The sequence below is a fragment of the Melanotaenia boesemani genome, chromosome 22 (assembly GCF_017639745.1).
Source record: "Melanotaenia boesemani isolate fMelBoe1 chromosome 22, fMelBoe1.pri, whole genome shotgun sequence".
NCBI lineage: Eukaryota > Metazoa > Chordata > Actinopteri > Atheriniformes > Melanotaeniidae > Melanotaenia > Melanotaenia boesemani.
This window is the reverse complement of record NC_055703.1, coordinates 11,570,737-11,591,545: the sequence shown is the minus strand read 5'-3', so window position 1 is coordinate 11,591,545 and position 20,809 is coordinate 11,570,737. Positions and strand designations below refer to the sequence as shown.

The 20,809-nt window shown below is 40.3% G+C and overlaps 3 protein-coding genes across 10 annotated transcripts; 2 read left to right on the top strand and 1 right to left on the bottom strand.

The window, feature by feature from the left end:
• The first annotated feature begins 319 nt into the window (after positions 1-319).
• wdr21 (WD repeat domain 21) lies at positions 320-7,713 on the top strand. 2 transcript variants are annotated; one of them, XM_041975267.1, is made up of 14 exons: positions 320-407; positions 928-1,110; positions 1,209-1,333; positions 1,537-1,694; positions 1,834-1,916; positions 2,231-2,333; positions 2,443-2,586; positions 3,316-3,365; positions 3,657-3,736; positions 4,030-4,122; positions 4,329-4,426; positions 4,570-4,746; positions 4,995-5,109; positions 6,018-7,713. In XM_041975267.1, exons 2-14 carry the CDS (start codon positions 998-1,000, stop codon positions 6,281-6,283), a joined length of 1,605 nt encoding a protein of 534 aa, XP_041831201.1. In that variant the 5' UTR covers positions 320-407; positions 928-997; the 3' UTR covers positions 6,284-7,713. The 2 variants fall into 2 exon arrangements, with proteins under 2 accessions (XP_041831201.1, XP_041831202.1); XM_041975268.1 differs by lacking the exons at positions 320-407; positions 928-1,110; positions 1,209-1,333 and having other exon boundaries at positions 1,574-1,698.
• On the bottom strand, positions 7,495-16,129 carry zfyve1 (zinc finger, FYVE domain containing 1). 7 transcript variants are annotated; one of them, XM_041975262.1, is made up of 13 exons: positions 16,051-16,129; positions 13,217-13,703; positions 12,896-13,139; positions 12,551-12,811; positions 12,216-12,430; positions 11,978-12,084; positions 11,054-11,162; positions 10,871-10,968; positions 10,521-10,638; positions 10,064-10,234; positions 9,671-9,851; positions 9,446-9,559; positions 7,495-9,363 (listed from the first exon to the last, which is right to left on the bottom strand). In XM_041975262.1, exons 2-13 carry the CDS (start codon positions 13,694-13,696, stop codon positions 9,131-9,133), a joined length of 2,331 nt encoding a protein of 776 aa, XP_041831196.1. In that variant the 5' UTR covers positions 13,697-13,703; positions 16,051-16,129; the 3' UTR covers positions 7,495-9,130. The 7 variants fall into 7 exon arrangements, with proteins under 7 accessions (XP_041831196.1, XP_041831197.1, XP_041831199.1 ...); XM_041975263.1 differs by lacking the exon at positions 16,051-16,129 and adding an exon at positions 14,570-14,666; XM_041975265.1 differs by lacking the exon at positions 16,051-16,129 and adding an exon at positions 14,570-14,592 and having other exon boundaries at positions 13,217-13,390.
• On the top strand, positions 15,356-17,558 carry pigh (phosphatidylinositol glycan anchor biosynthesis, class H). The gene is made up of 4 exons (XM_041975269.1): positions 15,356-15,995; positions 16,082-16,291; positions 16,395-16,478; positions 16,594-17,558. The coding sequence occupies exons 1-4, from the start codon at positions 15,819-15,821 to the stop codon at positions 16,666-16,668; spliced, it is 546 nt and encodes a 181-aa protein (XP_041831203.1). The 5' UTR covers positions 15,356-15,818; the 3' UTR covers positions 16,669-17,558.
• Positions 17,559-20,809: the final 3,251 nt, after the last annotated feature.

Below are 20,809 nucleotides of genomic sequence, written 5' to 3'. Positions count from 1 at the left end.
ATTTTTACATGATACGTAAGCTGCATTCGTTGTCCCTCGGAAATACAAAATCGGAATAAGAAATTACATTATTTTAGGCCACTGCTCGCATCACTTGCAAAGTGCAATGAAAACACGGCTGTCCCCGGTTTCGCTTTGTTTTTTTGCCCTTTACAATAAATACTACCTGTCAGCCATGTAAGGCATTGTAAATAGAAAATACCAAGCTTCAAGTAGCACAATAATACAGCAATGACTGAAAAGATGAGAACCAATAAATATCTTATACGTCACAGGCTTGCTGTTGGAAATTGACCAATGAATGCAATAAAAGGTCGGACAAAATGGAAGAAGCCAAAGCTGCATTTGATGTCAACTAGGAATGCTGACATTTTAGCCTCCAAATTTAATGGGAGAAAGCACAATAGGTTTGTTTATTTTTTTGCCGATGACTTGAGAAGAGTTTTCTAACTCAAGCTATCATATACGTGATTTCTTAGAGGGAAACTTACTCAGTAAACCCAAATATATTTTTTCTATTGCTTCATTATCAAGTACAACTAAAGAAAAGCCAAATGTGCTCTTTTTTACGTGCCTCCTCAGTTAAGTTAACTACATGACTAGTTGCGGTAGTTTGTCCAAGTAACAAAGTAAATCTATAGGCAGCGATGTTTTTCCAATTTTGTGCGTCGAAAGCTCGTTTTTCTCTTTCCAGTGTTCTGCTAACGTTTCATTTTTGTGGCACAGGTCAGGAGTCTTCATTATTCGTTCGTATCCGCGTATTAAGAAATACTGTCCTTGTTTAATTGATCTGTAGTTATTACCCGAGTAACGTGCTTTGTTGTATTGCTCATACTGAACTTGCAGTATCAACAGGAAACATGTTTTGATGGCTGCTGTGCTAACATTGCTAACTTTGCTAACAAGTAAACACGCTGCATCTCGTAGCCTCTCGTGCAGGAGTAAATGAAAGACAACGTGGTATGACAAGCCCGACTTTGAGATTCGGGGAAAAGGGATGAAGAAGTGGAACTGGCGAGAAGGTCGACGACCGCACAAGCGACAAGGTGCTGGTCGTCTCCATGGATGGTACAGAGGCAACAGGCAGATATCAGCACGCGACGAACAGCGGTAGTCATTTTAAATGGGCTATGGATATTATACAGTGTTTGGCACATACATACCCCATTACTAAGTTTGCTGATATTTAATGTATTTTCTCTTGACAGGTATGGACATAGTGATGCTGGACCATCACACAGAGCACCCCAGTGGAGACATGAGAACCAACCTGCTTCTGCTTCTTTGCCCCAACCTTCTTCATCTGCCTCAACATCCAGCAATACAGCACCAGGTTTGTGCTTGATTCAAACCTTCCCTCAGGGACTCTTGGCACTCAAAGGTGTCAGAACATGAAAAGAACCATAAAATTTATAACCTGATGGCTCCAGAACAGAAATACTATAGCCTAATGCAAGTGTTTGAGTGAGATATTCCAGTCACAGACATTGCAGATCAAATAAAAGCAATTTAATTAAATGAATTTTCTCCTGCCAGAGCTTCCAGGTTTTTACTTTGACCCTGAGAAAAACCGCTACTTCCGCCTGCTTCCTGGACACAACAACTGTAATCCACTGACCAGACAGCAGCTGCAAGAGAAAGAAAGGGAGAAACAAAGACACAAGATGTTGGCTGAGGATGAAAAACCAAGAAAAGTCAGTTTTGTTTGTGGTACTTTTAAGATTTAGCCCACACATACATATCGCATTCAAGTAATGACCCTTTGCCTTAAACATACATACATGTTCTGAGTTTCATGCTGGTGAAATGATGGCATATCCTGTTGTTTTATAGAAAGCGCCACGATCCGGATTAAACACATCAATGCTTCTGCAAAAAAGACATGCAGGGCTGTTACCGGAGAACTCCTATTGCAGGTATTGGATCGCTGCTGGGTACACAAAACATAGCAGGAAATGTATGCCACAGCTGCACTGAATTACAGGAAGCAACCCTAGTGAAACAAAGGCAGCTCTGTATGTTTAGCATGAGTATTCCTTGGAGCTTTGTTGGCTACTAATTATGATGCTCATCAATTTTGACAAGGATATTTGTAAGAAAAGAGGGATGCAAGTTGTCAAAATATTCCTAATTTAGTTCTTGATTTTACAATCATTTTATAGGTTTATAAATAAAAAAATAACTATGCAGGTGTTGGCAATTTGTTTGTATGGTATTCCGTGGTATCCAGGCTCATACATGAAGTGAAGGTCAGTGGAATGAGACGCCACAAATTGGAGATCCAGAGCACAGACAACAGCAGTCCAAACACAGACAACTTTAGACTCATAGTGGTGAGAAGACACACACAAACACCCTGGAGCTAATATATCACTTTATTGCATAGATAGGCCGTTGTGCATGACTCATGTCTTAATCCTCTTATATCCTTGTCTTTCTCAGGGGGATTCTGCGTGTGAGCGAGTGTTCACCGTCAACGACGTCTCTCACGGCGGCTGCAAGTACGGCATCATGAACTTTAGCAGCAGCAGCCGGGGCTCTTTGTCTGTGGAAATGTGCGATAACCTCTACTTCACCAACCGCAAGGTGGGAGTATTTCACCAGAGCAGAGACACTTAATCTGAATCAGATTTATCTCGAATCATTGTAAAAGCCTATTCTGGAGAGCAGTTCACAGTAAAACATATGCAAGTCTGTTTGGTTACTTGTTGTAATATTATTGACCAATGTTTGGCATGTTACTTCCTTATACTTACTAGTTGCTTCTCCCAAAAAGTAACCAAGTTGGTAACAGAATTACAGCATGATAAAAATAACGAATGGCCTGAGAAAGTAATTATTCCATTACTTTTTATTCAAATGTTAAAATTCCTCCATCCTAATTTCAGGAAAAGTGCCTCACGTAAACATAATTGCTTACACCCGATGTGAAAAAATACAAAATGAACTTTTCTCATAACATTCTTGTCTTTTATCTCTGTGATTCCAGTTTAAAAGTCTTATTTTACTCACTGCATGCGTCTCTTGGTTGTTCGTTTGCGTTCACCTGTATTCGGCTGTGCACGCTGACTTGCCCAAGTCAGCCCTGATTTTTCACTCTTCCTCAATCATCATCATCACTTAAGACTGTGTGGTTGCTTCTCTCTTTAAGCCTCCGGTCAGATAGTCAGGTTCAGTGTGCTGCATTACCGGTAACAGCACTGTAACGATGGAAAGAGTAATTAGATTACTTGTGTTAGTAATGCTGCTTATTTTAACGCCGTTATTCCCATCACTGCTCACTGTTTATGACTGCTCTGACTTAATGTGTTTCAGGTGAACTCCATCTGCTGGGCCTCAGTCAACTACCCAGATTCTCATGTTTTGTATCCTTGCACAGCTCTTTGTTAGCTCACTTTACAACTCAAATGCTTACTCTGAATTACAATGTATTCATGTGGTTATTTTGCAAAGACTGGATGTTTCAGACAGTAAGGCATACTGACAAAAGAATAATGCCTCAACTCTTTCAGGCTTAGTCCTTGAAATACAGCAGATCCCTTGCTGTGAAAGTAATTAGTCACATACAAGCATTCATAATGTTTTGTTTTCATAAGCGTCGCCTCCGTGTTTGGGTAACACAGCCTGAGTTTTCCTTGACTGAACCGACTTATCAGGCTATGTCTGGTGGGAGCAGCGGACACCCCCGGGTGCGTCAGCTTACTACCCGCTTCCCTCTTCAGCAACTCTAATCCAGGTTGTTAAGCATCTTGCAAAACTGACTTTGGTTTATTATAGCCATCGCTACAGGCACATCCTTTCATTGTAACTTATACAGTATGTTTTCAATAAACATTGTCAATGTAATCCTATATTTTTGGGGAATTTATTTCAAATGATTTTTTGGTTGGAAATGTCATTTGATGTCAGATTTTCAGGAACACATTAGATTCTTTTAGGCTCATGGGCCCCCTACAGGGTTTCGAAACTGCTTATTTATATATGTGCAGACGGATGGTAATCACCCCTCATCTCTTATATCTTCCCCAGATCAGCCTGGGATGTTGTGCAGCTTTAAAATATCCACAGCTTGGTCTTGTGCTTGGTGCCTCAATCCACAGTTTGACAAGACTTTCAGCACTGGTAAGTCTCACAGTCATTATTTTTCTTGCACCCTCATCAGATACATTATCAACGGCCTGTGTAGATGTGGACAGTGTTTAGCTTTAGCTGTGTGGTAATGTAGCCATCTTGGTTGAAAACAGGCCACCATTTACAGTAGGCTTAATGATAGGTCGCTTAATAAGCACGATGACAGCTGGTCGCTGTGTTTGTACATGCGATTGCAGGCTTGTCTCGTCGGGTCATTGTGAAAGATGCAGAGACGGGACGAACACAGATGTACAGCGTCGGCAGCGACGTCTTGGCTCAGCAGTTTGCCCTCAGGGTGAGTCATTTGTTACTTCGAGTTATTAAAGGACGTATGAGATCATTGGATTTATGTTTAGTGTAGAATTACTGTAAGCTCTGTTGCCAGGTGACTTAGAATAACAGCAAGCAGAAAGAAATAAAATACCCTAATGTGCCCAGGTTCCTGTCCTGTTTAACGGATGCAGATCAGGGGAGATTTTCAGCATCGACCTCCGGCAGCGCGGCCGCAGGGATCACAGCTGGAAGGCCACTCGCTTCCATCAGGAATCAGCCATCACCTCAGTGCGAGTCCTGCAGGATGAGAACTACCTGGTGGCTGCTGACATGAAGGGCCAGGTCAGATAACTGACTTCAAAGTAGTCCATTTCTTAAACTGTTGGTGGCATTTTGGGTTCCTGTAAAAGCTCCTGATTTTAAACTAATATGTTATCCAGTTTCAGTTCTGTGATGAGGATTATGTCCCAATGGCATCGGAGTGCTCGTTATTATTATTTTAAATGACAAAGCTGTCAAAATGAGTGACAAGCAACATTGTACATGACAGCAATAAATGATAACCAAACACTTTTATGCTTCACCTGCAGATCAAGTTGTGGGACGTTCGAGTGACAAAGCCAGTGCAGGAGTATAAAGGACATTACAACGAGCATGCCTACCTTCCCATCCATGTCAATGAACGCGAAAGGCTTTTGTTAGGAGGTAGGACAGGATAAGATGCTTGTTCTATGGAAAGTTACTATAATTTGCTCAAATTTTCACAGAATTCACATTTAAGCTGTTTTCACACAGTAAATGAAGATTTACTGGAGAATGTACAGCCCACTTTTTAATTTATCTTTTATTACTTTTTTCTTTTCTTGATTTAATGTATAACTGCCTGTGTGCCTTGAGGATCAATTAAGTATTTTTTAACAGAATTTTAATTGAAAATGGGAATAGACTGGTCCAGAGTTTCTGTGGTTGTTGGTTTTACATGGAAAACACAGTGGCAGGCTTTCTGCTAGAAATGTGCTTTTCTGGGTGGAAACGGAGAAAGAGGCTGTGGAGTGTCAGCTGTCTATAATGTGCAGGAGGCAGCATGTGATGTAGAAATTAGATTGGGGAAATTGTTGCATTTTCTGTTTACAGTGTTGGCATGTATTCATCATATAGGGAAAGGAAGTCAAAATCAGCATGTGGGTCAGCACTAAGGTAAACCTCACATTTGTAAACACTCACACGGCAGCAGCAAATACTCTGGAATATTTGCTGACGTGATGGTACATTTTCCCCTCCGCCGATGTCCTGGAGATTTAACCAGGGGCTGGGCTGAAAATATCCAGATGAATTTTACTTTTTTTTTTTTTTTTTATTGCCTACTAGGCCTGCCTCTGCTTTTTAGTAATGCATTATTGACTATTCAGAAGAAATTCTTTGAAAATAGCTCTGTAATTAGCTTGCTTTTTGTTTTTGATGGATTAACTTTAATTACCCTCCCTAGTGTTGTAAAAACCTCCATTTTAAATGTGAATCATGTGAAAATGGAGTCTAATTATGCACCTTTTGGATTTCCATGAGGTAATCTAAGATTCAACTATGTAAAACAATGATTTGCTTACATCCCACAGTTGGTCAAGATTGTTACACAAGGTTGTGGAGCTTAAACGATGGTCATCTACTTAGGACAATCCCATCACCCCATCCGGCTGCAAATGACATGATCCCAAACGTGGTCTTCTCCTCTAATTTGGGCGGCTGCAGGGGGCTCCCTGGCCTGCTCATGGCCGTCAAACATGACCTCTACTACTTCCCATACAACACCGACTACCAGGACGGAGGAGAGCTTACGGCCAGACTTGAGGAACAGAGTGAAAATTCTTCCTCTAATAGATGACTGTTTTATTTCTGCCAAATGTATCGGGGTGCTGTTTAGTTGAAAGCTGTTAAACCCATCAGTCAGTATGCAGTCCAGTTACGAGAAGTTCTACTTACTTGTGGGGAGTGGTCAAATAGCCAGATTAATGATGAGGCTAGAGACACATGGGGGATAATTTGTAGGTTTTTTTTGAGTTTCTGCTGTTGTGGTCCAAGGCTGGACAACAAAAAGTACACCCAAAGTTCTTTACATAGCTGATATTAACATGTTAAACAGGCAGTAAAGTCACCTTTTACAAAGCTGTTTCCAGGGTACAGAATGGAAAACTGTTGCATTGAAAGGCCTTAATTAGTGCCTCAAAGTAGCACTTGAAGGCTCACACAGACATTTACAAGTAGGCCTGAAATATTAATTTCTAAAAACGTTTAGGTGCCTGAATGCAATTCTGGATTTTGCTCAAACATTAGTCCAAAGATCTTGTTATCCACATCTTCGTGTGTGTGGTGTGGTACAGATTTATTTGCACATAAGTAGATGCAGAAGGAAACATGTTTCAATACCTGAAAGTAAGTTTTCTTCATGTGATTGAACTGTCCCAGATTAATTTTAATCTCAGGTATTAAGATTCTTAAACCTATGTGATCAGTAGTATTTTATTAAGGTTATAGATGCATTTAAAAAAAACAAAAAAAAAACTTTACAACAGAGCCATTTTATGCCACTACTTGTTTCATATTAGTAGTTTCGGGTCTTTTCACCACCATCAAGTTCCTTGACTCTTCTTTCATTTGGAGTTAATCTGGCTGTTTTTTGATTTACAGATAAATTCATGGTTGCACACAGTGGAGAAGAAAAAAATCGTGATGAAATATTTCATTTGTTTTAACCAGCTGTTGAATTAATTAATTTGTACAATGATCACAACCAGTTTGCATAATTGCATTCAGTGTATTACTGTATGGAATGTTATATTTATGCAAAAACTAAGGGAAACAGCCAGATGTTGCATCATTATGTGTATTTCTGCAGCAGAGAATTAATAGACTGCACTTTTGCTTTCATAGTGGATGGTTTAATATATCTTATAATGGGCAGAAACACATTTTCATGTTTAGAATTCAACCAGTGATCACTTGGGATACTTGTGGGTTATTCACTCAGAAGTTTTCCTCATCCAAAACAGAGGTTGTTTGGCTGAAATGATTCATCTCGTTATTTTTGTATTTTTGTTTTGTTTTGACAGATTTGTGCCTAAATGAAATAGAAGTGCTACATTTATCTAGATGTGCATTTACCTAAGATATGATTTTTAAAATTTTTTTTATTTAATTCGGGATTTTTGTGACCCAGATTTTTTAAAATGATGATTGATGTGTATATTTTTAATCATCACATTTTCAACTCTGAAATCTTGGTCCTGTAATAAATATTTTAGAAAACACAATCAACAGTTGCATCCATTTCCTCTGAAGTGACACACACATATTAGAGGTTCTGTAGTTTAATACTTGATAAGAATACATGAACACAATTTATTGATGGGATCCATGTAATATGATCGTCTCCCTCTGAGATAGAAGCAGTGATAAGATAATTCTGACTCGAGTCATCTCAGCTTAATTGTTGATTTTATAACCAAACCGCAGTCAAATCTCACGAAGCCTAGGTATTTGGTGAATAACCTTGCTTCATTATATCCACATTTATCTGATAATCCAGCTGCAATACATGCAAACACTTGTAGCTCGTTAAAAGCTCCAAGCTAACTAGCCACATGGCCTGAGTTAGAGTAAAGATTACTCCCCAAATCATCTGTTTTGAGGGGCCAGCCTCAAACAACTGTTCTGTACCTTATTGCTACTGTGAGCCAGCCACTCTTAGTAAAGCAGTCCCTGTTATATTCAATCGTGCTGCAGTCAGACTAGTCCTGTTAAGATAGTAGTTTTCACATTTAAAACACAATTTAAACATCTCCCTGTTACAGTAAACTATTTCCCAAATACTTAATGTGTATTTCATGTCAAATGTAAGTAGTTAACGTGGACAGCGTCATTAAGGCTGCTTACTCGTCGGCCCTTTCAAGTGCACAAATAACCACAAAGGATCAAGGGATTGAGTAGGTAGTTGTAACTAAGTAAGATTATTTGGAATGCATTTTGATGCTACAGTACACCAGTGGCTTCTGATTATTCTTACACCATCTTGAATCAAAAGCGTGGCAGCAGGGTTGAATAAAAGAAAAACTCCAGAGTTGTTTGAATAAGGATGAAAATTAAATGTGCTGAAAATCTTTGATCTTCAAAACTCCCGATCGTCAGATCCAAAGATCCTGCAGAAACCACCTTACGGCATGTAAATGGCTACAGTCAGTATAATATCAGTCAGTTCTTCTCTTTATAAATTGTTTAAATGAGCGGCGCCAAATTAGATAAAAGGTGCTGATAGTAGTAGTGTAACACTGGCAAGGATTGTCAAAAAAGGTAAAAGGTTCATGTGCCTAACTGCAATTTGGAAGGATCGAAAGGGGGCGCATGGAAAATCACCTGAGATCAGCTGGAACTCCGCTTGATCTTCTCTGAGTTGTTTAGTCTCTCCTGTCCTCTTAAAAATTCAAGTTTCATTCTGACTGGTATTCTTCACAGTGAAAATTAGAGGCATATCAAAGTGAAATAAAAATCAAGGGACCGAAGTGATGTGAGGCCAGAATTAAAAAGCAATGAACACGAGTCCAACTTGCCACAATTTAAAAGCTGCTAGAAAAGCCCAAAGAGAAGTCTGTTTTCTCCCTTCCTGTTTCCTTCATTCCTGTTTTCAGGACGGCTCGCATCTTCAACCATCCTGTTCTGACCTCCAATTCCTGTCCTGCTAGAGATCCCCAGGCTTTTGGCCGCAGCCGTTACAGACCCGCACCGGGTGGTCCCAGCCACGGGACGGCACGGGGCGGCGTTCCTGAGAACATTCATCACACACACCCTGGCCACAGGCGCGACAGTGATGGATGGACAGACGTGGCGTGAACTCCCTTTGGCACTCGCAACAGGAGTGGATGTCCTGATCCGGGACCCAGTAGGCTGGGCGAGCTGCGTCTTTCATTAAGCCTGAGAACAGGAAACATATCTCTGAGCAACTTGGGTATCAAAGTCTTTGCTGTCCTGATAATGCAGACAGAATTATGCTCACCGAGAGGTATGTCAATGGCACCAACTACAGCACCTAAAGTGTTCTGAACAGCCTCCCCGACTTTCCTGGCTATCAGGGTGCCCCCTTCCTCCTCCAATGCAGCATCCAGTAGCTCTAAAACAGGGAAATGTTCAATCGGACACAAGAATCAAATCCAAGAAAGCTTTAAAGTCGATGCAAGATGGTCAGTTTGTGTCATTCAGATGTAGTGATTAAAGTGTATACCAGTTGGGATCCCCCTGTCGTGGAAACATGCATCACAGACTCTGACAGGTGCGAGGCCCCAGCCCCTCTCTGGGACTGGCCGGGTTTTAGAGGAGCAGGTGTCGCAGAAACCCTCTCCACAAGCACGACAGTGATGCTTGGTGTCGTTGGGCTGGAACTCTTCCCCACATTTATGGCATTTCTATGACAAATAGAGACATACACCTGAGCTTTCAGCAAGTTTTCACATTGTAAAGAAAACTAAAGTGGTGGAGAAAAAGCTTCAATATTGTCTCCTTTTAAATATTTTACCATCCCTGGATTAACATATCACTGTAATCATTTTCCTTCCTTCAAACAAAATAAGGTTTTCTGAGATTGTATTTTTTAAATAAACATCTAGCAACTATGTACCAGAATAAGAGAGTTGGGTTTCCAATAGGCAGGAGCAATCTGGTCGGTAAGCCAGGAGGTGACAGCTTTGGCAGGTTTGACGCTGAGTTCAGACACAGACTGAGAAATGTATTTGACTCCATCCAACAACCTCTGAGCAGCATTGTTGTTGTCTTTCAGAAAACCATCAGACTGAAAAAAAGCCAAAGGAAGAACAGTCGAGTCAAGTTACAGAACATAATTACAGCTGAATGCTGAAAGAAATACAACAGCTTCCTTATGTACATTTCTAAGACATAGTAGAGGTCACACGTTTGTCATTTTTCATGTTGATGCTTATCTTTTGACTGAGTATGTTTTTATTAAGGTGTTGTGAGAAAGAGTTTTCTAATAGTTTTCACATAGAAACCTGCAACTCATTTCATTTTTCTGTATGTTTAAGCTGAATCTCATTAACGTTGTTCTACTTTGCCCTTACCCCAGGCCAGATGTGTTGGATCTCTGTCCTGACCACTGTTTCCACAGGGTCCTGGTTTCCATACCAATACTGCCTGCTTCTGTAGATCACTGCACAGTTGGGACACTCAATTACATATCTGAACAAAGAGAAGAAAAACATCCCAGTTTTAGCCTAGAGAATTATTGCAAAGTTGCTTTTTTCTTTCTTTTTTTAAACAACTTCTCATTATACAGTAATGAGCAAGCTAACTGTGAATGGAGACTGACACATTGTAATGTTTCTCAGTATTTCACCTCATTTATATCAAATTATGTGCACTAGAAATAGCACCATTTCTAAACATTTTCCAAAATGTTGTGTGGACTCACCCTGACCAAGCATAGATGGCCAAGCCAAACCACGGTGAGTCAGAAGAGGCTGTTGTTTTGGGAACCACTATCACTTCCTTTCCCCCTTCATAGCAAGCCTGAGTATTTCAGCAAAGATGCTCAAAACCTTGACAAACATCCACGTTTCTTCACATGCACGAGTGTTGTTGTTCTTATACTTGCCTTGCAAGTGTAGATGCGGTTGTCATACTGTGCAGAGTAGCGGCAACGTTGTTTAGCTTCATGGTCAAGCCCTTCTTTTAGATGGTTCATGCTTCTTTTACAGCCTGACCTGAAAGTGGGAGCCCACCAAGTCAGAGACAAAAAACCAGAGCCTGATACAAAGCCAAAAAAATAGCATAAAATGCAGTGATGAGCTCTATAACAAAAGAAAATTTGGATTGTAGGCTATCACATGATCCTTTCCTTTAGGAAGACTTCGCCTCACAACATTCAGACAGTTAAAGAAGACTCTCCAAGAGTTTGGCAAATCATCATTCAAATCTAACATGAAGAGCAAATAACCCTCAAAAATAGAAAGACCACATTAGACTTTGTCAAAACCAAAATCTTCAAAACCAAAGCAATTCTGGGCAGCATTCTTTGGATTCAGATCAATCTTTACCAAAATAATTGGAGGAAAAAATATGAAAAAGTTCAAGATCCATTAGCATACAATATCTTCCACAAAAGAGTAAAAGGATAGTGTGGTGGTAAGGGCTTAAATTGCTTTCAGTGGCTTTGGATCTCTTCAATTATTTGACAGAAGCAGCCAGATTAATTTCAACATGTAGAGAGATTCTGCAAAGGCTCAGCCACATGGATGGATTAAAGCTGACTGGAGGGTGCTTCAAATGAGAGAAGAAAAATAATGCATAACATACTGCAAAAGCAACCAATTCCTGAAGTTCCTGAAGGTGAATAAGTGTTATATTGTGCAATGTTTAAAATCAAGCTGCTTTTTATTGGTTTAAGATTAAATTAAAATGCATGGCAGCCATTAACCACACAACTGCTACAACATCTGTGGAGCTTATATCTTTTTCTTTATAAAGTTCTGGTAAATATTAACTTTTGCTTTGTTATGGTGAGCAAAGACATACATACCCGCAACTGAGGCAGATACTGGAGCAGGTAAAATACTCATCTGGAAAGAAGGAATTACTGGCCATATGTTCATCTGGAATCTCTCCACTGAAGCGCTCACTCAGGGCCTAAATCAAGGAGGAGATGTTGTAGATATTAATTGTAGCTCAACAGTGCAAACCAAGAGCCAATACAGACATATCACATTAAAGAAATACTGCTGCATGATACTGATTCACTGTTTCAACTAAGCAACTACCTTCAGAGCTTTATAGATGACGCTTGCAGAACGTGGCGAGCGGGTGGTGTTGTTGTCCAGCTGGTGCTCCAGGCTGCGCAGCAAACCGCTGAAGTCTGTAGGAGGGTTGTAGGTCCGAGTCCCACGGTACTGGATGGAACTGAAAGCTTCTGGAAACAGGCCCAGTTTCCTGAAACGCTCCTGGAGCAGACGATCCGCTGATTCAGATGGTTTGTCTAAGACCAAGATAAAGAAAGACCAAGAATAGAAGAATGGGCTGCATTCCAATGAACTGGAGTCAAGTTACAGAACATAATTAAGTAAAAAAAAATCAAAAGTATTAACAGCGTTGATACCTGATCCTAGGAGCTTAGTGTGGACAGTTTCATGGAAGATGATAACCGCAGGGCCCAAGGTGGACAACGGAACATCCAGACCACAGCGGGTTGTAGTCGCCTTCAGCTCCCTTGTGAAATGTTTCAAGTAGGCGTCTGATGCATCACCAAGGAACTTGAAGAGATCGTCATGGAGACGATCAGCATGTGTTCGGTAGATAACCACATCAGAGATAGCCAGGATCTTGAGGAGAAGACGTGTTCGTTGCCCCTGATTAGCTCCTGATGAGTAAAAAAGGAGGGCGGTCAATACCTGTTGTGTGCCTGTTTTACTCACAATATTAAGCTAAACTACATATTTCATACCAGCCCCAAGCAATCCCTCTGTGTCAATGATGACAACCCTATGAAGAGGGTCCAAAGCTGCCCAAACTCCTACAGTGCAGGATTCTTGGGTGGGTGAGGTTTTGAACACTTCTCTTCCAAGAAAGAAGGTATGGTTTAGAGTATGGGATTTGCCTTCTCCAGTGTTCCCAAAGATAGAGACCACCTTAAGGAGCTCATCTGGTTTGCAGCCCAGTCTGTTGACAAAGTCCTCTTCATCCTTCACCTGAGGATCCACACAAGGTCATAAGTTGAAATTTATATTGCACTTTTAAAAGATGAATTGATTTTTCAGACACCTACCTGCATCTCCTCCTTCTCATCAACTAAGAGGAAGCTGCACACCTTCTCCAGCTTGGATTTGAGGATCTCCATCTCTGACTCCTCAGCAGTTACACTGCTGTCCTGAGGAGCTTTGGCAGGTGGATAAAGTGTCAGAGGGTGCTTTCTCTTGTTGACTCCGCCATGAGTGCGTTTCTGGCAATCCAAACACAGGTTGATCTTACAACCCTGGCAGCGAACCACCGCTCTGAGTCTGACAGCGCAGCTGTTGTCACCTTTACAGGAGTCACAGAAGGGAACATGCCCCGGTGTGATCCGAACCCGGTCATGATTTCTCATACGCTCCTGGCGATGGAGCTCCAGTTCACAGCGGGTACACTGCAAGCTGCCGCATTCATCACATTCAAATGCAGCCTCATCTGAGCCTCCACAGGCGTAACTCTCTTGACAGACTAGGACTGTGTTCATTCCTTTATCCACTGCTGGACTTTGACCACTCATGTTAAACCTGAAATGTCAGACTGTTAACCCTAGTTTTGATAAAAAAAAAAAAATATATAACTTTGAATCTTAATACCTGGTATTCCAAAAGTGAAGAATGTACAGTTATGGCATGTTTAGGTCAATCTCTATGAGCAGGTGACAGGAAACCTTCTTGTTCAACAAAATATATATAATATTTACTCTTTAGAAATGCTGTCAAAAGTATAACTGAGTACTTTATTACAACTTAAACATGTACAATCTTAAGCCAAGCAATTCCAAAGACACTTACTCAGGCTATTGTTTACTTTTGTTGTTTTGGCATAACAGCTGGCAAGCTAACATTAGCAGCCCTATATCTTTTGTCTTGTTTCTAGAAACGTTTCAGCTCGCCAGACGATGCTAAGTTCCTAGTTATAGCCCTGCATGCTCGTCATAATGCCCCCAAAATACACCGTGAAACTCAATAATACAGAACCATTAGCTAAAATTCGCTACAACACAAAGAGAAATATTTTTGTGGAAACAAACAAACAACCTTCATTTCGGTCCACTGACCTAGCAGTTGCTACCAGTTCGACAGGCGTCTCGTTAACTAAAACGCTGCCTCAACACGGTCTAAAACTGGACACGTTTACTGTCTTGCACCATCCTCCCGACTGCCACATATAGCTAACGTCGGGTATGAAGTTAGCTGGCTGAGCTAAGCTATGTTGTATCAGCAGCCCTCTGTAGATGTTGTTGCAATTTACATCAGCTGATCGGCTTGTTTTCATCCAGAGGTCAAAAGTTATAGAAACACAATGCATTTTGGGAAATGAAGGAAGTATCATTTACATTAACAGTCGTTATCAAAGTACACGAGACAGTCATGACAATCAATGTACTAACCATTGTCCCGTACTGGAAATATAAAGATAGTCTAACAAAAGAAAATTGCCAACTTTAATTACCGAACTGGCATATCGACCTAGTGATCCAACATTGGATCAATCGGAGGGTGGTCTACTCAACTATGATTGGTGGAAATTTCATCGCCTAACAATAGGTTCGCACTATTATCGCCCGGGCGACCCGGCGGCAAGCTGGGTGGGCGGAGTGTTCAGGCCATTTAAATCGGGCGATCACCAAGGGTATCAGCTGGATGACCCCCTCAGATAACTCTACATTAATATGACTGCTCAAACAACTTCTGCTGATTTTATGATTCTTTTCAGCTGCTCTGGGCAGCAAAGTTATGTTGGAGTCCACGTAATTGTCCTCCTTTTATGTTAAGAGACCTCCGATGGACACCGTTGCACTTTGCAGACTACAACCTGAAAGAAATGCATTAAAATTATGGCTTTATTAACTTTTTGTTAGTTTGAAGAACATTTTGGCCATAAAGATCCATGCCTCTTTTGTTTTTGGTAAAGCCTCTTTCCACCGGCAAACGCTTTTCTCTCAATTTAAATCCTAGCTACACCTCCGAGGCTAGTCATCACTTCTCCCGGTTCATCGCCTGGGTGACGGTAAAGGAACGGACCCTAACAGCCATTCACAACCGAGTCCTTCCGACTGATCCAAACTGGTCCCAAATCTGTTGAGAAAACCACTGACCACAATGCATTGCGACTAAAAACATTCTAAAGGATGCACTTGTATTGTATCTCAGCACACGCCAAAGCTAAACAGTCAGACGGAGACAAGCACTTAGATGACACACAACCTGTGACCTGACCCATAACTGTTGTATTTCCATACGTATTGAACATTTTAATGTCATTTGTTAATTTCACGAGCAATGTTTCCTGCGTTTTTAGCTTCCTTTTTTGTTTGCTTTTTTCGTTGAAGCTCCAGCTTCACCAGAGACGTACCGGTGTTGAAACTAATTGAACCAAAGTGGAGCTTGATGTAGGCATCTTGTGCACTTGTCTTGGGATATTCACTAATTTTGAATTTGTGTTATTATTTTGTTATAATTTGCAACAAGTAAGATTCTGAACAGAGCATTTTCTTTTCAGTGTTACCGAGTTTTACAATTTCTTTCTTTATACTCCTCTGACCTCTAAACTTAGCATATAGCCGACTTTAGCTCGATGCTAACTGTCTGTAAACTCATTTGATACTTTCATTATTCATTCACTTTGTTTAATGCACCATGGAAGAAGAGGCCTTCACCAACATAAGTGGCAAACCCATATCTCTGGACTGCCAGACTCACTCCAGCTTTTGCAGGGAGTTCACTGTTAGCTCACCCAAAATGTCAATCGGTAAGGTGATGGTCTATACCTGCTCTGTGTGGCTGCTAGCTTATGCAGTGTTCTTCTTTACACAGGTAAGAGTGCGCCTCAGTTATACACAATGGTCCTACAAATGCATTGTCAAAGTACCTTAAATTTTTATGTTATTCTTCTCTTATAGAACACGGCTGTTCTCACCAGCGCCATATTCATCACCCTCGTGGGTATGATGCTTCACATCCACATTGTAAAAGTAGACCATGAGTCCCTTCTCGTCATTGGCTCTTTGGGCATACAGGTGTCCTCCAGCTACGCTTCAGGCCGTGAAATAACCACTTTCATCGAGATGAGCAAGATTAAAGATATTGTCATCAATGAAGCTATTTACATGGTGCACAACCACATTTATATTTCTGTTGCTTGTTTGAAAATATGTTTTTTCTATCATGCACCTGCAAGAAAAATTGGATTAATATGTAATGCTTTTATTTCAGCATCAGATCATCTACTATCTATGTGTACTGTTGAAGGACCCTTCACATGGTAATTCACTGTCGGGTGTTGTGCCCTTGTTTCAGGTAAGCATAAACTTAAGGTGCACCCTGATTTGTTGTCTCCTTTCAAGTTGGTACTATACATAATGTAATTAAAAGTGGACTTGTTTCTGATGGAAAACCTGACTTTGCTTTTCAGAGTTCAAAACCACGACTCAACTGTTTGGAAAAGGTTTATAAAAGCTGCCAGGAGATTCTTTCAAAGTGCCAGTGACATACTAGTCCTATATAAACAATATTTTGGGGCATTCATTGTGAATGCTGAGCCGATATGTACTTTATCCTTGTCTTAAGACTACTTTAGACTACGTTTGTGCCCAAACTTTTAACTTTATATTATGTTAAAGCCCCAGTTTCTTTCTTATTTATGTATTTAGTTAGGAACTGACCAATTGGACTGATTTTTGTAAGAATTCCTACTATGTATTATTTTGAAAAATAATTTACTATAACATTTTTAAAACTGCTGCTTGTTTTTTGTAGCTTGACCCATGTTTCCCAGTAGGGGGCAGCACTGCATTAAATAAAATCTCTGGAAACCATTGTTCATGACTTAGTTCTTAGAAGTTCTTGGGATGTACACACAAGTCATTCTGGTCTGTATTTGTTCACATTGTTGACTATGTTGGCTTTCTGAGTTTCTCTTTGTTCTCTCTGAAGATTTATCAGCAGATATTACAGGGTCAATGTTTTTGTACATGTAGCGCATTATATTTTAGATTGGCACCCACACCATCATCCTAAAAATACATTTTCACTTCCTCAAATACCGTTCCTTCATCGCGTAGAGACACTGTCACATTTATCATAGATGGCTGTTACTGTTACTTGTGTTTCCGTTTATAAGCCTGACCTGTTTTCCAAGTGTTAGCAAAGGTTGCCTCAGACCAAATGACGGTTGTAAATAAAGGATCAGGTTCTGAGGGAATTTTACTGCACAAGAATAGCATTAAAAAGCGCTCTGGATTGTCAGATTGTTTACTTTATTTCATATTGCAGTGTTAAAGAACATAAATAGTGACTTGAAAAGAGTCATCCAATTAATTTTTCTGTGCAATGAAACTTATTTGTTAATGCCATTAAATTCTGCGTCCTTGTGCGCTGCATTTTTTCCCCATATTTTTTCATAACATGTCAAATATTTTTCATACGTGGCGGGTCTGGACTGTAGACATGCAAATTTAGCACCTAAAAACTGCCATAATATGTGTAGTGTGGTTTAGCATTGTCCTTCTCTAAGCAAGGTCTTCTCAGACCCAGATGGTAGCATATGTTGCTCAAAAAGCTGCATATATCGTTTAACATGCACATTTACTCACACCAAGTGTTTAAATGCACACCCATACTATCACAGATTATTTATTTTGCTAGCCTTTATTTTATATTCTAGGCTAATTTTGATTCATTAAATCAAATGGACAATTTTTCCATTTCACCTCAGATCCTCAAAGAGTCTGGCTCTGCTGTAGGTTTTTTCATGTTAAAAATGATTTGTAAATAAGGCCATTCTGCTTTTGTTTACCATGGTGTCTGTGTTTTTCGGATACTAGGTTGTAATTTTCATCAACCATCTGCAACCATTACTTGAACCTGTGTGTGAACTCCACACTCAAGAGGTCAACAAAACAAGCAGAGGAGTGTGATATTCTCGGGATGAAGCACTACCCAGCTGTGAAGAGTAGCCTTCTGACAGGATAATAGTCTCTCTGGGAGGTGTGAAACAGTCAGGAACCAGGCTTAGAAGAAACCTGGGAGTGACCAGGTTTTACTCCTCATGGCTCCTGAATAAGCCTCATAAAGCAGTGACTACCCCCATGGGTAGAAAAAAGAATTAGCAGGACCAAAGCGTAGTGAGGCTGGCTTCAGCCAGAGGTGTGAACTAATTACCCCTGTTTATAGGGGGGCTGCAATTGTACATTAACTTGTGATTTTCAGTACTTCTGTTGATATGATTTACTTTAAAATGCAATACATCCTAAGCTTGTGATGATGTTCTGTTGGTACTGGTATAAGTTTTTAATGTAATGCCTGAAACTCCACCTAATGCTGATTTTGGGTGTGAGAACTTCATTGTTTAGTGGAGCCCCACTGAGAAGTGTAGATATACTTCTGCCACCTGTAGGGCACACACATGCACACACCCATATGCACAAATTCAGCTCTACTCACTCAACTAAACATAATGACATAAATAGTGAGTTGTGAGTCATGTTTAAATAAAAACATGGTTTAACATATGAGAAATTTTACAAAGAGAGAGCTACAGTATATCTATTCAGACTTGGCAAGTACAGCTGGCATTCTGATCATCTACATTTAGGTAATTAAAAATGGGCCTTTAGGACGTCTCCTAGGGTAAAAATATTCACTACCTCTGCAGTTTCGATGTGTAGACTGGGAAAACCGGAGGTTTTGGTGTATGACATCAGAGTGTGCAACATTAAGTCCTTTGTGCACTTGAAGTGGTTCTTCTTGTACAGTGGGAGACAGCATGCCAAGATTGGTCTTGCATTTTCTCGTTAAATGCAGAGAAGAAAAAGCTGAAGGTGCCTATTGGTTAGGTGCGCTCTAACATCAATATAATTGAGTTGTGTTATTGCTGAATATTATCTTTGATGTTTTTCTGTCTGAATTCTGTGAAATTATATTGTAATTTTGTCTGTCTGCTGTCAGATGTTTTTGTTTTGGGGGTTGGAAGGTAATCTATCATTGTGTGGTTAATCAGCCGAGAATATACTGGAGTAATATGCAAAACGAAGCATTGACAGCAACACTGGCATTTGTGTAATGTAGGAGATGCTTCTTGTTGGTGTTATGTACACTGTATATGGTTGGCTATATCGGTTTTTTGAAGCACTGATGGAATCCCGTCCAGCACAGATGAAGGATCATTAGTGCAACTGCATTACTACTACATATTGAAGACCTCCTGCATATTTGTCGGTGAGGAGGCTGTTTATTTTGTTTTGTATCAGGCTGTTGAGGAGGATGAGAAGACCAATCATAGTTCTGACAGGATCAGTGACCACTCAGGGTACTGTAGTACGTTCTCTGAAAATATTGATGAAGAGGATGGCCATCTGCCACCACTTCAGCCAGGCTGGGACCCTTCAACTCTTCCTTACAGCCTCTCCTTTTGGTCATTGAGATGTTCAAAAGATCTTTGCAGAGGACTCTTCCAGAGCTTCTTGTGCTATAGCCCTCCAGAAAGAGGGAGGAAAAGCAATGGCAAGCAGCCTCCTGCCAAAAGCTACGTAGGAGTTGTGAGCTGCTCCTTGGAGATAAATGCAGGAAGCTACATGAACCTCATCAAGAGGCTGAGATTGGGCGACAGCAGAGACACTTAGACTGAATTTGTCAACTTCTGAATGCTGTAGAACTAGCCATCCACCTGGAAGCAGTCATGTATGGACATGAATATTTATTGATTTAATTTATTTAAAATGTAATGGCTTTCTTTTGAATTTGACAGAACAGTAATGCCTCAGGTAGCATCTTGTATCTGGGCCTTTCTGAAGTCTTTTGCATCCAGCGGAGCTTGCAGTGTCTGCAGTGTGCTCCAGTCAAATTCATCTTATGATACAAAATTTGATAACGTTATGTGCACAGTGGGAAGAGGACCCAAATGCAGGGTGCAGAAGGAAAGCAAAATAATCAAACCCCAGTTAAACTGAAACTAAGACCAAACCCTATAAGTAATATAAGATGTAGACTTTATTTAGCATGCAACTCAGTGTATAATTATTAAAACATTTTCATTTATTGTATGTGTTGATTTTTCTATTATCACATAGTTATTAGTCCCATTGATTGATTGATTAGAGGTAAATGAGATCCAATAAGAGAGAGTGAGAGATTGGGTGGCTTAGAAAGAAGAGGGGTTGCCTACAAATTTAATGGTTGGTAGTTTGAGCCCCCATCTCTATTCTTGGCTAAGACACCGAACCTATGGTGTCTACCAACACCTCTAAAATATTCTTACACATTGTTTTAAGTTTGTTTCTTAGTGAACATCAGTACATAGTCTTCACTGGTTGTTTTGTACCTGTTCCAAGAAATGGTCCTGCTGTAAAAGTTTGCCTTTATTCAGTGTGTTGTGCTAACAGGTGTTGAAGGAAGAAGCGTTGTATGTTATTGTTTGAAAATTGTCCGTTTCTCCACTCTACCAGTTCAAACAGGCAGGAGTAACATGATGTCAGTTGAAATTTGAATGTGAAAGAAGAAAACAAGAAAAATCCCTTCTCACCTCACAGATAACGTCAGGGGAGTTTTATTGTCACTTCCCTCTCTCTCTGCTGCTCTCATGAACACTATAGGAAGTGTATTTTCCTCAGGGATGCACATTTACATGTTTC

Coding starts and splice junctions, on each gene's coding strand:
- wdr21 (XM_041975267.1), top strand. CDS start 998: ATGAAGAAGTGGAACTGGCGAGAAGGTCGACGACCGCACAAGCGACAA. Junction 2,587..3,315: donor TCTACTTCACCAACCGCAAG/GTGGGAGTATTT, acceptor AATGTGTTTCAG/GTGAACTCCATCTGCTGGGC. Junction 4,123..4,328: donor TGACAAGACTTTCAGCACTG/GTAAGTCTCACA, acceptor ATGCGATTGCAG/GCTTGTCTCGTCGGGTCATT.
- zfyve1 (XM_041975262.1), bottom strand. CDS start 13,696: ATGAGTGGTCAAAGTCCAGCAGTGGATAAAGGAATGAACACAGTCCTA. Junction 10,969..11,053: donor ACCGCATCTACACTTGCAAG/GCAAGTATAAGA, acceptor TGAAATACTCAG/GCTTGCTATGAAGGGGGAAA. Junction 9,364..9,445: donor TGCCATTGACATACCTCTCG/GTGAGCATAATT, acceptor TCCTGTTCTCAG/GCTTAATGAAAGACGCAGCT.
- pigh (XM_041975269.1), top strand. CDS start 15,819: ATGGAAGAAGAGGCCTTCACCAACATAAGTGGCAAACCCATATCTCTG. Junction 15,996..16,081: donor CAGTGTTCTTCTTTACACAG/GTAAGAGTGCGC, acceptor CTTCTCTTATAG/AACACGGCTGTTCTCACCAG. Junction 16,292..16,394: donor TCAATGAAGCTATTTACATG/GTGCACAACCAC, acceptor CTTTTATTTCAG/CATCAGATCATCTACTATCT.